A 14,389-nucleotide genomic window follows, 5' to 3' on the forward strand; every position below is an offset into this window, starting at 1 on the left:
ATTAATACCAAATGCTAAAAAAAAAACGATTTTTTTTTAACTAAAAACTATTTTTGTGTTTATTTCAAGCTATATTTATTGGCTTATTTAAAAAAATGTTTTCTTTTATTTAAACTGTATTTTGTTTTTCTCGACATTCATTTATTTTGAACTGATTATTTTTAATCAAAAAAATTATTTCCGCTTTCTTTTGCAAGCTATATTTAGTTGTTTGTTCTTTAAACAATGTTTTGTTTTTAACTTTTTAATTAAAAAAAAAAAATTTATCAAACTAATTTTGATTCCTCAACTATTTTTAACCCACCCATTTTTTCCAGACCAAACACCCCCTACATACCACGTGACTCTACCCACTTCTCTCACCCCGAATGTTCCACCCACAATCTCAAATATATCAATCTCTTCCCTCTCGCAAGGTACAGCCATCACTTCCATTCATAAAACATCCACCACTGGTAATAATATGGACAAACCAGTTGCTTATATACAAGGGTAAGTAGGTTTGAGGCATTTCAGTTTTATACTATATGAGTGAGGTTCTCCATAGGACCTAAAATTCAGAGCTACCAAATATGTTATATGGTCAATACAAAACAGGCTGTTGCCTTTAAATGCATAGAAAACCTAAAATATTGTAAAAAATGTCAGTCATCTTATATATTCTACATAAAGTGTTTGTGATCTGTATACATATAGTATTGCATTATTTTTTAGATAAGGTGCCACAAATCTCTTAAGTTTTTACACAAGATTTATAGCATAATAATATGACATTCATATGCCGCAAACTTTATACTCAATATGCATTAAAATTCAAACTGAAACAGATTTGGCAAGACACTTAATGGCAGTTGCTCCAACCCAGTGGTCACTAATGGGTTGTTCAAACTATCAGCTATACATAAAAAAAGTCCCCCACAAAGTAACAGACATGGTAACTCATAAGCTGACACGAGGTGTATGAAATAGAATACCTGTGTTATAGAAACTGTCTTTATCCTAGCGTGGCCGAAAAACGACAGTTTCTATAACACAGGTATTCTGTTTCATACACCTTTTTCGGCCAGGCTAGGATAAAGCATGTTACATTCATTCGGATTCTTGTAAAAGTCCCATATTCAATTTACCCCATGTCTTAATTCCAGCATCAAGCCCCTGATAGAATCATCCACAACCACCCTCCCATGCACTACCACATATCTAAAGCCACCTCCAACCAAATCCTTAGTTGGTATTCGTCCAATCACTGCTCCTGAATTACTTGGCCAAGCACAAGCCCTTCAACACCTTTCTACGTTCTCTCGTAGCTCGACAGGCGTACAGGGTCAGCACGAAAGCTCAATCAAGTATGTAAGCATACCGTCCCATCTTGCCCCGCGTCTAACCGGTGATAAAGGACAACCCCCGCCGTTGCCCCTACTCCAACAACAAGGGAGAGGCGTTGAAGCCAAAACAGTCGGCGCGAAGGGAAAACCCATACCAGAAACTACCCCAACAACCCAGCGTCGTTACCAGCCTTATTTCTCATTAAAAACTGACTCCAAAGCCAGCGGTCGCGTCCCATTCAATCCACAGTTGACCTCAGCAGCGAATACATTAGTAGCTTCATGTGCGTCACTTGCCCCACGACCATCTTTATCCACATCACTAAACAAGCAGCCATCTTTGGTTCCCAACACCCAAGGCTTAAGCAGCATACCAACCATGTATTCCACAACCCATGGATTTGTGAACCCTCTAGCAACCAATGTACCACTGACATCCTCACAGCCAGTAGTGACTACAGAGCAAATTTCTCACTCCTACATAATGAGTGTCACAGGTAAATCAAATAACGTTTACTTATTTTTCTGTTAAAATCTAGAAAAAAAGTATAATAACTATTGGAAAAAATACATTTTTGGTCTTATACTGCTTACACAACAAATTATTTTCAGATTTAAATTTGGAAAAAGAACAATAACTATTGGAAAAAAATAATACATTTTTCATCATACACTGTTACATAACAAATTAAAATATTTTTAAAAATATGTTGGGTGTTTAACTTTGCAATAGTATATATTTCCATTGAGTAAATGTAAATGATAACAAACTATCCATGTGCTGACACCAACTATATTTTACTGAGCAGAGGGTGTGCAATTGGTAGGTAACATACTGGTGGTGTGCTTTAAAAAGATTAAAAATCCTTGCTGTACAAAAAAAATAACTGATCAACTAAAAAATTGTGAAAAAAAACTACAAAAAAAATCCTTCTCAAAAAAACATTAGTTTTCAGGTTCGGAAAAAAACATTTTTTCAAACATTAATTTTCAATTTGTAAAAACATTAATTTTTAGGTTCAACAAACAAAAAATTTGGGCCCACTTCAACAGTAGCTATAGCAACCGTGAACCAATCAGGTGGTAGCAGCGTGGTTGCCATGGAATCTCGTAATGGAGTTCCTTATCCAAGTTCTATGGACAGATCAAACCATTTTCCTTCTCTTGCTCAGAAAGTCCGAGCATCCGTTGCAATGGTACCAGTGTTATCAGAGTCGTTTGTCACCACCCCAACGCAGGTAAACAGTTTTGGGTTAAGCTGGCCTGTGGTCTGTTATTAAACTCATCTGTGGGCATAGATGTCACATTTTTTATTTTTTTTTTTACACAAAATCTGGGGTGACTTTGTAAAATTTGCAGTTATATTCACTTTTTAAAAAAAATATTTAAAAAAAAATTTTTTTATATTTATTATTAAATTTTAACAATATTTTCATTTTATTTTTAGTGTTTACCAAAATAATTTTCTCCCCAGTTAACCAGCGGCAACACTGTGGTCATAAATTCGAATATAAACGATCAACATGCAAGTCCCCAATTACACCAAGCAGATAGCTTACCACCAACCACCACTACCAATGTGAAAAAGGTAAGTTATTTTTTCATAACACAAAATATTAAAACCACAAGATGTTTAAAAAAATATGAAGGATTTTTTTTAATTTTTAAATTTGTCAAAAATAAGCAAAAAAAATAAAAATAAGTGAAATTATGTTAAACAAATTAAAAATAAGTAAAATTATGTCTAAAAAAATAAAACCAAGTAAAATTATATCAAAAAAATTAAAAATAAGTGAAATTATGTCAAGAAAATAAAGAAGTTAAAATTATGTAAAAAAGTAAAACAAAGGAGTTTTTTTTTCTGTAAAATAAAGCTAAATTAATTCCATTCATAAAAAAAACTCAAGCGAAAAAAGAATGATTTTAAATAAAGAGATAAACATTATTTCCACAGTCAACAGCACCAGTATCTTCCACCTCCGTAATCAAACTTGCTCCCGTACCAAACAAATTCCCTTCCCGTAGACGACAGAGTTTGATGTTGGGCGGACCTGAGGATCTGGAAACTGATGATAGCAAGTAAAATACTTTAATCAATCGCAGAATAACAAAAACTATAAACAAACTAAAGAATAAAATTGTATTTTTAGTCAATTTTACAACCAAAACAATTTTGCGTTCTAAAGATTTTCAAATTTTTTTCTGAATTTTTTTTGTTTTTTTCTACAAATCAATTTTGCAACTAAAGTTTTTTAATTTTTTTTAAGTATTTTTTTCTTCAAAAAAACTATAAACCTTATACATACTATGTTTACATAACTAAGCAACCATATTTTCAACAACCATAATTTTTTTCCAAATACTTGTTGTTGTTTTTTCTAAGAAACAAATCTAAACTTCATAGATTCTATTTTTTGTTTACATTAAATTAAGCAACCATATTTTCTACAACCAGAATTTTTTTCTAAATATTTTTTTTTACAAAACAAATATAAACTTCATAAATTCTATTCTATATATGCGTAACTAAGCAACCATTTTTTTAACCATACCTGTTTTTCTAAATTTTTTTTCTCGAAACTAATATAAACCTTATACATCTATTTTTGTTGTTCACCAGTTCACTTAACTAAGCAACCATTTTTCTAACCATTTGACCATATTTTCACCAGCGATGGGAAACCACGCACAGAAGATGATGTTGGTGATCAATCTTCCTCCTCCCAACACCAGGAGATAGAGGAAGAAGTCCAGGGAAGCAGGAGGAGCATCGAACAGAAAGCAAATATGAAAGAACAAGACTTCAGCAGAGACAGGTAACTTTACTTTTTTTTTTACACTAATAAATTATTTTTTTAAATAAATATGTTTTTATGTTTTAAATGTAAAATCTGTAAAGCCAGTTTTGCAATTTAAAAACACTAATCAGTTTTTTTTTAAAAGCTTTAAGTATGTTGTCATTTTATCTGTAAATTTGATTCTTAATACAAATAGTGTTATCTGATCCAGTTTTGATTTAAAGATGAAAATATTAGCCATTTATATGTGTGAACCATTTAGGTCAAAATATAACGATTAGTAGTATTTGGTCTTTTTCTTATTCTGGTTGAATCTTGCCAGGACTTTACTTAAAACTTGTATTTTTTTAGTAAATTTAAACATAGTTTAAAAATAGAAGCAACGAAAATTTGACAAAAATCTTAAAAATGTTTTTTAATAGATTCAAATCTTTAAAAAAAATTATAAAACACAAATTGACAAAAAAAACAAACTTTTTTCAGGATTTTGGACCAAGTGAATTTTAAGGCACAATTCAGCCAACTTCCTCAGTTGAAACCAGAGTTGATACCAACACCTGGTACACCTAAGGAGTTGCCCACCACACCTGATGTAGTGTTGCAAAGCTATAGAAAGAGAAGGAGAAATTCAACTGGTAAGTTAGCGTAAATTTAAAAAGGAGATTTTTATTTATCATGCAGCTTAGAGCTTTTATTAACGTTTTTGTGTAATAAAAAAAAAGTTTAGAGGCAGCATTAAATTGCTGTCTACTTTATACACTGTTTAAATAAATTTATTATGTTAGCTTATAGTAGGGTGGGGGAAGATGGGACACCTTTAGAACATAATATCCAAATATCCTGATCGTGTTTTAATCAATTACCAACGGTATATAGAAGTCCTGTGAATACGGTTTTATAGTTATTTGAATGTTCTCTGTTTACTACCAAATGTGACGGGAAAGTAGGGTGTAAAAGTGTCTTATCTTCCCCCACCCTACTGGTCTATATAATATTTACAAAACGTGTTTTTAACAAAAAAATCTTCTTTAAACTCTCTTTAAATATAATTAAATATGCACCATCTTACCCCAACCTACTATAACCCACAAAACCCTTCTAATTTCAGATTCCCCGAACACCCCTAACTCCCCCATGCATAAACGTCGGCACAGAAGAAAGGGGAGCATGACGGGGTTGGAGGTTCCGTCAACCCCTTTATCTGCTGCCGGGTCTCGACCCACCTCTGCAGTGACCTCTAGCGGCCATTGTGAGGCTGATGTATTTACGTTCGATAACAGGGAAATGGTGGCACATAAAGGTGAGATTTAGGAGGTGTAGAATTTGTGTGTTTTTAAATGTATCCTTTTTTTTTCAAATTTATGTGGAAAATAGTAAATGCTATGTATGTTTGCCACCTTAAAATATAAGGTTGCTTCTTAGTCGGTTACTATTTTAGTTCATTTTGCATATTACTGCAGTATAAGCATTTAGATGTCCCAAACACCAAGTGTGTTATTAACAATGGCTAAAATAATTCATTTCACCTTGTACAAACATGTTTCCTCATAAAAAATGTTTCTATGGGGTATTTGGGCTTCGATAGTGGAACAATTTTCACATAAATTTTGTTGCACCAGTTATTTAACAAAGCTGCTCCCTAACATATAAGTATATTTACTATAAGTTTGACCTATTACAGATTCTGGATTACTAACATTAAAATGTTGTTCTCTCACATTAAAATATTTGATATTTAATTTATTTCCTATCAATATATTTGATCTTTCAAATCAAAATATTTGATATTTCTCATTAAATTTTTTGATCTTTTTCAAGATGAATCTGACACATCAGAACCTCCCGATTCAAAAGGAAGCACTTTGCGTCAAATCCTTGATCAGAGGAGGATGTTGGTCATCCAGTTGTTTGAGGAGCACAGTCTTTATCCTAACAGTGAGTCAGTTTTTTGGCAAAAAAAATTAAGGAGAAAAAAGTACAATAAAATGTCTTTAAAGAAATGGTTTTGTCAAATTTTTTTAGCAGTTCTCGCACTGCATTTAAAAAACATATCGTCTAGATAAGTTATTTGGATAACTTTTTTATCGAGATTTATATTTTATGTTTATTCGTTGTGGGTTAAATCTAAAACCACTGTAATTACATACATTATTCCAATTGTAACATATGTTTTGTGAATGCTCCTTGCATTTTTTTCATGTTTAGTAATAAAAATTTTGAAAAAATGTTACAGTTTGTTAAAAAAATGTTGTTTGTCAAGACTGGCTCAAAAATCAGATGGTTAAACTGTTGTGTTTCATTTAAATAATATAAACACTGTTTTTTCAGCTCATGTTACCAATGAGTTCCAATCTCAACATTCGGACATTTTTCCATCGAAGAGCTGTTTGCAACTGAAAATTCGAGAGGTAAGTTTAAAAAAATTATAAAAAAAAATTTAAAAAAATTTTCAACTAAAACTTTTTTTTATATTTTTTAAAGGTGAGGCAAAAAATGATGCAAGTTCAGGGAGAAGATAAGTCCAAAGGATCAGTAGAGGATCAGTCCTCTTCTGCTGCATCCGGACTTGAGAAGGTTGATGATCACAGAGCAGAGCAGTTTGTTTAAGATGTGACTCGTTGAGGCAACACACTGTGATGTGAGGAGTTCTTTTCGTTTTTTTCTTACCAAAGTTCACACCACCACCAGTTTTAGTTGTTTGCGCTTTTTACCGGAGCTTTTTCTGCCTTGGCTTCTCTTTGTATTTGTTCCCCACCTTTTCGAAGACAGAAGATGTAACTGTAAGCACAGGGGAGACAGGAATTTGATCATGAGAGGCATTTTTACCTGCGGTTGGTGGTCAGCGGCTGGCCCGCTGTTGTGAGATACAAGATTTGTGAGTTTTTACCTCGGCTATTGCAAGCTTCGCAGCGTATGTGTCTGAAGATGGTTTTTAGAGTTTTTTGCCAGGTGTTTTTCTACGGGAGTTTGGCATTGCGTGGTGTTTTCGCTTTCAGCGAGTTGTTGTTGTTGTTGCCCATCACTGCCTTGTCAACATCCTAGGCCAATTTTGAACTGTCAGAAACACAGTTTCTTTTCTTCAAGGCTTTGGGCTACCATGTCCGACAAGAGCCACGCTTTCTTTCCTTCTGTTGTATAAAGCGAAAATATTTTTATGTCTGTTAACTCAGCAGCACTTGTTCTATTTTATTTCATTTTACCCAGACAGCCCGAACCATTAGCTGATTTTTAACGCTAAGTGCTGTGCAGACATGGGAGTCAGTTTCTTGTACAGATTTATGTTATATTCCTATTCCTTCTGCACAACTGTATATCACTTGCTCTAATTTCAAGAGGGTCAAAGTAAAAATCGCTGTTTTCAGCATTATATTCAATTATATTGCTGCCGTTATTTTAATGCCTCTTTGTTTGTATTCTAACGTGGCACACTTGCGATTTCCATGTACTATATATTTTATTGTACAGCAAACCAGCCTTTCTTATTGCTCTTTTTTTGCTTTTGTTCCTTTTACGCCAACAATATACCCTCTCTGCGTTTTATTTGGCATTCACGCACACTGCACATAACCGCAACACCATGTTTTAAAAAGAAAGAGACCTACTAACAGCGCTGCGCCAATCACCTATTGTGCTTTATGTAGCATTTCAATTTCTCCCTTATAAATGTAAACATGACAATACAATTTCTCTAACTGCGCCACAAACAGCTGTATCTCGCATTCATGGTTACCATCCCAGGTCTGGCTTTTGGTTTCTGATACTGCACTTAAAAAAGCAAAAAGAGAAAAACGAATTAGACTGCATCACATGTTAATGTATTTGGATTCACAGAAATAGAAATGTTATTTTGTTCACTTGGATAGTAATTGGATTGTGTACATCCTTCCTATTTTTTCTTTTCATGTTCTTTTCCAGTGTCACCCGTTGTTGTAGTTAATGCAAATAACCACTTCAGTTCAATACAAGAGTCGCATTAGTGCATATTTACGTACCATTCGCAGGCAATGCTCTGCGTTTTTTTCTGCTTTTTGAAGCCAGCACCGGCGGCTTAAATGCAGTTTCACATGTAGAGCAAATTGGGCTAAACTGACAGAAAATTGACAAACACACAGAACAGACAAATCCAACATCCACAAGACTACGATGGCAAAAACATGCAGCTCTGTAATCAACTTCTCTTGGCCTGCTGCTCTGTGCAAGTACCAAGCTCTCTTTTCTCAGCTCAGCTTCAGTAAGAAAGGCAGTCTGTAAGTGGGTGATACCAGGTTATTTGTCACTACCAGGTTATTTGTCACTACTACTAGTAAAGAACCCTACAGTATATTGTTGTATGAAAATTGATATTGCTTAAACCATAACGGATACTGTTCGAACATCAATTGATAAATATTGTATTTTAGAAATATATATACACTTGTAACAACAAGAATCCTCCAGTACTTCACAGATTAGACTGTGGAAAGTGTTTGAGATTTGTAGTTTAGGGTTATTATTTAGGGATTAGTTACCATTAGTAGTTATAGGGGTTAGTAGTGTTATGGTAAACATAACAGGCTATAAAGGGATGATTCTTCACTAGCACCAGTTAGTTAAATACCTCTATTACCCTTTTTGCATGGTCATTTTTATGCGCGTAAGTACTCGCAAAAACAAAGTTAACACGCATAACTTCATAAGCCTGTCATCTGCTGTAGAAGGTTGGTTGTTACTCGCATTATGCGAGTAAAGAAAAGTATTGTGGAAGTACAGTTTCACTTTTAAGAGCCTAATCTTTTTCGGGTATTATTTTTACAGGATTTAGTTGGTAATAGCACCATGAGGTGTTAAAACTTATTTTATTAACTAGATTTAACAATATTGCACTAAAATAAGCTTAGTGAATGTTGATACGCGCATAAACAAAATGACCATGCAAAATTACGCCGTTAGCGAGTTATCATATGACGAGTTAATGCGAATCGCTATTCGCATTAACTTTTTACCATGCAAAAAGGGTATATGTGTTACTTACAAGTAGATATTGAAGGAATGCATCTTGATGAGGAACTTTTAAGTACATTCCGCTTGTCATATCACAGGCTTGCTGAAGTAATCCGGAGTCTTGACCCAATATACAAGCATCAACTACAACTCGCTCTTTTTGTGCTGGAAACAAAAGTGTTATTTAGGTTTAAAAAAAGTAAAAGAATTGTACTACAGCAATATCACATTTCATCATTTCCTTAAAACACTCCGCACTGTACATTTTAAGATTCAAATTTTTTTTATAAAATCTTTATCAAGTTATGTTGTACTGTTTTCAGATGTGCGTTATAACAATTAAAGAACCAATTACCTGCAAATATAACATTCATGAAACTCATATACTGTGAAGCTGCGTCGTCTGCTGCTTTTATTACAAGTATCCGTGCGTTGAGTTTGGTATTACCTTGAGATTCAATCTGCATTCTATGAATATCTGTTTTGTTTTAATGCTAAGGAATTATTTACAATGGTGGTATAGTTTTTATAGACCTAAAACTATCAAATTATAATCAATTATAAAGTTGCATACAGTGTAACTTTAGACCTGAATGAGAAGTTTTAGCCAAAACACCTTCGTTATAACTTATAATGTTGTTAATATGCAAGTTATTAAGGATACAGCATAAAGCAATTGCCATGGACCCTGCAATAAGAGAGTCTCTTCTAATGTCATTATTTTCACAACCGTCTCTCATAAGCTCTTTAAACTTGTCCGTTACGGAGTCATCAACTTTTGCAAAGTGTTCATATCTACAATCACCACCAGCCTGGTCAGATATGCTTGCTTTTGATGGGTCAGGGGAATGGCTGCTCTCTTGTGCAGGGTAGAGAAATACACTGTAGTAATACAAAGTTTTTGTACATTAGAAAAAATGATAAAGGCGTGTTTTTATATATGTATTGTTTGGATACAAGATTGTGTTGTCTTTTTAGATTTACAAAGTGTTGAAGTGAAATAATTTGCAATTTCGTTTTAAAGTTAACCTAGAACACACTATAAAAAAATGAAGGATTCACAGTAGCTAGCTATACTAAAGGTTCAGTCTATATCACTATTCGTTGCATTAAGATACCTTTTAGTTGAATGGCTTGCAATAATAGCAAGCTTGTTGTCATGCCGTAACATAAGGTAGGAATTAACGAACACGAGAAGACAGTCCAGACATTTTGTGATTTGCGCTTGTCCTTGTAGAGATTTAATTCCCCACCATACTGGATTTACGTCAAAAATAACTACTAAAAGTTGTCGTTCCTCTTCGTTCGCCATGCTAAACTGGCAAAACAAAGATAACGCATTAACTTGGTTCACAATAAACTTTCCGAATGGGGAATCACCACAGATGTGTGTATATTATGTCTGTGAGAATGACCCTGCCACAAACATACTATGGGGGTCGTGAGAATACTCCAATACGGTTTATGATTTTTTGAGTGAATGTAACTTTGTTTATCCTCGCGAAGGCGGAAAACGGCAGTCCTTAAAACACGGCTGTTCTGTTTCATATACCGTGTGCTAGCTTACGAGTTACCAAGTATGTTACTTTCTGAGTAATTAATTTTTAGGGGGATTTTTTAAACTTATTTTTATGTATGGTTGATAATTTGGACAACAAATTAGTGACCACTTGGTTGAAGCAATTGCCGTTAAGTGTCTTGCCCAAGGACATATATACGCTGACAATGGTGGCAGCGACGAGCCTCGAACCAATTATCTATTGGTTACAGGCAGGCGCGCTAACCACGCCACAATTCTCTTTGTGGGTCGAGAAAACAGAATGAATGTCCCATTTATCCCCACCCTACTATACGACCTGAAACGAAGATCCAAAAAGTGTAGGCCTATTCTTGTTTTAAATTAGAGGATAACGGATTAAATACGGCATACAGCATCGAAATTGTTCGTTGTCAATTGATCAGACCTAAGTTTGATTTATTTTCGGGCGCTGTAAAAAACTGTGACCGGCCCTTTTTTAGTGGGCATATAACAAACTAACTTTGCGGGTATAGTTGGGTACCTCTTGAATAGAAACACTATTACAAGAGCCAACTAACAAAACAATTTGTGCGTGATCAATGTTTTGTCAAGTGTATGTATGTATTCAAGTTGAATAAGCAGACAGAGCTGCAGTTTCTAAAATATACTTATTTGCCTATATCACGCAAGCGCTGTACATATTTTAGTGTTAAAACAGTATGACCCCGTGGAAAAACGGGCGCTTTAATTCTCAATGTTGTTATACCTAATAAACTATAATAGACTAAAGCATTATTTGTATATTTAGTTTCAGAGTATTATAACCTCTTTTAATAACTATGTCTTTGCCTGATGATGAAATCGCATGTGCATTGAAAGAACAGTTTGGATTTGAGGTCGAATCGATCAAAGCTTTAGGGGGGTATGAAGACTTTAATTATTACACAAGAGAAGCTTCAAGTCAACGGGAATTATTGCTGAAAGTAAAAAGGCCCTTCCACGATCCAGGTATAGTTCGTTGTGTTATGAATTTACAGCAGTATGCGCTGCTGTCGTCCCTTCGCTGCAGTTAAAAGTTTTAAAATAGAATTTTACTTTTTGGTTTATGTAGAATTGTTCAGCAAGATTTACATTCATTTTTGTGGCATAGCTTAAAGATAGCTTCACTGTGGACTATATGTCATAGTTTTACTAATTTAGTGGCATAGCTGGTTTCGACTGCGTAACGATTTGTCTGCTTTGCTTATTCAACCGCATTCAGTCACTAGGGAAAAGTCAAATGTGACGCCAAGAAACCTTGGAATTTGCAGATTTAGTTTGATAAGGACTATCTGTACACCAGCTATAAAATGTGACATCGTTGGTTTTATTACAGAAAGCCCAACTTCGGATGTTATGCGAAAAGCAATGGTCCATTTGCGCAGTCATGGTGTACCAGCTCCAAAACCAATTAAAAACCGCAACGGAAAATATTACGGCTGTTACAAATTTGGTAAGCGTTGAACCTGGACCAGAACATTTTGTTGGTGTAACATGAGCTTCTATATTACACTCAATCGAAGAGGTCTCCTTTGTGTACATTGTATATCGGTTGTTGCCATTATTAGGTGTATATGTACTTAGAGTGTGGAAGGAATCTTCCGTCGTATTCGACGTTTCGTTAATGGTATATATTGTAATGTGGGGTAAGATGGGACACCTTTATCACATAATATCCAAAATTATAATTCTTTGAATGTTTACTACCTAATGAAACTAGAAAAAAAAGATAAAATGGTGTCCCATGTTCCTCCACCATAATACACATGTTTTCTCACGCAATAGCATAAATGTTTTCTTACACTGTCTATATTTACTTTTGCCGAATGTCCAACCTGCTATTTATTATCATTTTGTAGATGATCCGGTCGGAAAGAGGTTTTTGGAGCTTTACACTTTTGTGCCTGGTAAAACTGTTGTGGACACTTTATGGACACCCAAATCTATGGAGGGAATGGCTGCCAACGTTGGGCAACTTTGCGCGAAAGTAACATTAGCATTACAGGCAGGGACAGAACCATTCGTTTATATATAGTAGGTGGGGGAAGATGGGAAACCTTTTTGTTTTATTTTCTCGTCCCATTTGGTAGTAAACAAAAAACATTTAAGGAAATATAAAACCGTATGCTCACAACTTCCATAGACCGTTGTCAATTGTTTAAAACACGATCAAGATATTTGGATATTTGGATATTTGGATATTAGGTGCCAAAGGTGTCCCATCCAACCCCAACCTACTATATAGCCTAGTCTATACAGTATACTACTTAGTATTTAATTCATAGTACATTTAGGTAGCGTATACCTTACTTGGTGAAGCTTTTATAGACTATTACGTGAGTTTAAAAACTTTAAACTTTCAGGTGCTAGTTTCTGTTCGTTTTTAGACGTTTAAGTGCGAACTGGATATTCCGAAAGGGATCTTTAATCCTCAGAATTTTCTATTTTTCCAAAAATACGAGAAATTTGTTGGAGATAACGTTACCGCAGGAATTATAAAGGAATGCTTTAGGATGTTTGACGAAAATTTTCCAGTTGCCAAAAACAATCTCAGGAAGGGTAAAATTTTAACTGTTCTGGTGTATAGTACCCTTTTTGCATAGTAAAAAGTTAATGCGAATAGCGATTCGCATTAACTTGTCATATGATAACTCGCTTACCGTGTTATTTTGCATGGTCATTGGTTTATGCGCGTATCAACATTGAGTTAGCTTATTTTAGCGCAATGTTGTTAAATCTAGTTTATAAAACAGGTTTTGATGCTTTATGGGGCTATTACCAGCTAAAAACTGTAAAAATAATACCCGAAAAAGATTAGGCTCTTAAAAGTGAAACTGTACTTTCACCATACTTTTCTTTACTCGCATAATGCGAGTAACAACCAACCTCCTACAGCAGATGACAGGCTTATGACGTTATGCGTGTTAACTTTGTTTTTGCGAGTAAATATGCGAGAACTTACGCGCATAAAAGTGACCGTGCAAAAAGGGTATTAGTGTGGGAAGATGTGACAAAAAATGTTTTTAGGTTTTATTCATTGTGATTTGAGTACGGCGAATATCATACTTGGTGAAGACGAAAAGTTGTGGGTGATTGACTTTGAATTAATCTGCAGAAGTTACATCGTGTTTGAGCTGTCGATTTGCGTGGCTTACATAATGGTCACTGCAGTACAATACCACGGGGACCCTATTTTAATGGCACAGATTGCAATTCGTAGCTATGAGCAACTTTTGCCGTTAAATACTACGGAACGGAGTTTTCTCAGTATCGCTATTTCCGCAAGACTGGCAACTTCATATCTTTCTGCAAATTACCAGGCCACCATTCAGCCTCAAAACGTTGAGTACCTATTTGCACAAGCGGGCGAGTATCTTAATCTTAAGTATACGATGCTGGCAGCTTCATGAGCGTATATGTGTTCTGGGCAAGACATTTGATCATAATGGGTATCTAACTCTAAATAAACTGTCAGCCAAACAAAATATCAAACATCCACAAACAAAGTAACATTGGTGCTTGCACAAGGTTTATGGAACAGAAACATCTTTGTTATAAAGATTGTCGAGGAAAGCTAGTTATGTTCATTTATTCGAAAATACTGTGGTAATATATGAATAGTGTTATGTCCGTTTAAAGTACTATAAGTCACAGATAAGAGAGGCCACTCGCAAACTCGTTATATTATATAACCTCTGCGCTTTAGTTATATATATTTTTGCTCCCTG

The 14,389-nt window shown here is 34.6% G+C and overlaps 3 protein-coding genes across 8 annotated transcripts in view; 2 read left to right on the plus strand and 1 right to left on the minus strand.

Annotated features, from left to right (window-relative positions):
* LOC149736571 (protein capicua homolog) overlaps positions 1-8,104 on the plus strand; it is a 27,344-nt gene extending 19,240 nt beyond the window's left edge. For all 6 annotated transcript variants that reach the window (XM_089876098.1, XM_089876101.1, XM_089876100.1 and 3 more), the window contains exons 34-44: positions 318-492; positions 1,146-1,822; positions 2,343-2,563; positions 2,800-2,913; positions 3,280-3,404; positions 3,998-4,141; positions 4,607-4,758; positions 5,232-5,423; positions 5,942-6,058; positions 6,452-6,531; positions 6,605-8,104. In XM_089876098.1, the coding sequence (XP_089732224.1) occupies positions 318-492; positions 1,146-1,822; positions 2,343-2,563; positions 2,800-2,913; positions 3,280-3,404; positions 3,998-4,141; positions 4,607-4,758; positions 5,232-5,423; positions 5,942-6,058; positions 6,452-6,531; positions 6,605-6,730 (2,123 nt within the window). In that variant the 3' untranslated portion in view covers positions 6,731-8,104. The remainder of the gene's footprint in view (positions 1-317; positions 493-1,145; positions 1,823-2,342; positions 2,564-2,799; positions 2,914-3,279; positions 3,405-3,997; positions 4,142-4,606; positions 4,759-5,231; positions 5,424-5,941; positions 6,059-6,451; positions 6,532-6,604) is intronic.
* Positions 7,917-10,491, minus strand: LOC149736572 (general transcription factor IIH subunit 3-like). Its single transcript, XM_089876161.1, has 5 exons — positions 10,222-10,491; positions 9,768-9,985; positions 9,459-9,581; positions 9,135-9,268; positions 7,917-8,368 (listed from the first exon to the last, which is right to left on the minus strand). The coding sequence occupies exons 1-5, from the start codon at positions 10,413-10,415 to the stop codon at positions 8,108-8,110; spliced, it is 930 nt and encodes a 309-aa protein (XP_089732287.1). The 5' UTR covers positions 10,416-10,491; the 3' UTR covers positions 7,917-8,107.
* Positions 10,492-11,409: 918 nt separating this feature from the next.
* On the plus strand, positions 11,410-14,203 carry LOC149736573 (hydroxylysine kinase-like). The gene is made up of 5 exons (XM_089876171.1): positions 11,410-11,630; positions 11,998-12,114; positions 12,521-12,666; positions 13,049-13,220; positions 13,689-14,203. Exons 1-5 carry the CDS (start codon positions 11,462-11,464, stop codon positions 14,069-14,071), a joined length of 987 nt encoding a protein of 328 aa, XP_089732297.1. The 5' UTR covers positions 11,410-11,461; the 3' UTR covers positions 14,072-14,203.
* Positions 14,204-14,389: the final 186 nt, after the last annotated feature.

Source organism: Ciona robusta, chromosome 4 (assembly GCF_009617815.1).
Source record: "Ciona robusta chromosome 4, ASM961781v2".
In the NCBI taxonomy this organism is placed as follows: domain Eukaryota; kingdom Metazoa; phylum Chordata; class Ascidiacea; order Phlebobranchia; family Cionidae; genus Ciona; species Ciona robusta.

Excerpts from the sequence above, each read along its gene's own strand:
- LOC149736573 (XM_089876171.1), top strand. The coding sequence starts at position 11,462 with ATGTCTTTGCCTGATGATGAAATCGCATGTGCATTGAAAGAACAGTTT. Across the intron at positions 11,631-11,997 it reads AAGGCCCTTCCACGATCCAG|AAAGCCCAACTTCGGATGTT; the intron begins GTATAGTTCGTT and ends GTTTTATTACAG. Across the intron at positions 12,115-12,520 it reads TTACGGCTGTTACAAATTTG|ATGATCCGGTCGGAAAGAGG; the intron begins GTAAGCGTTGAA and ends ATCATTTTGTAG.
- LOC149736572 (XM_089876161.1), bottom strand. The coding sequence starts at position 10,415 with ATGGCGAACGAAGAGGAACGACAACTTTTAGTAGTTATTTTTGACGTA. Across the intron at positions 9,986-10,221 it reads GCAAGCCATTCAACTAAAAG|TGTATTTCTCTACCCTGCAC; the intron begins GTATCTTAATGC and ends GTATTACTACAG. Across the intron at positions 8,369-9,134 it reads CATTCCTTCAATATCTACTT|ACTGCCTTTCTTACTGAAGC; the intron begins GTAAGTAACACA and ends ACCCACTTACAG.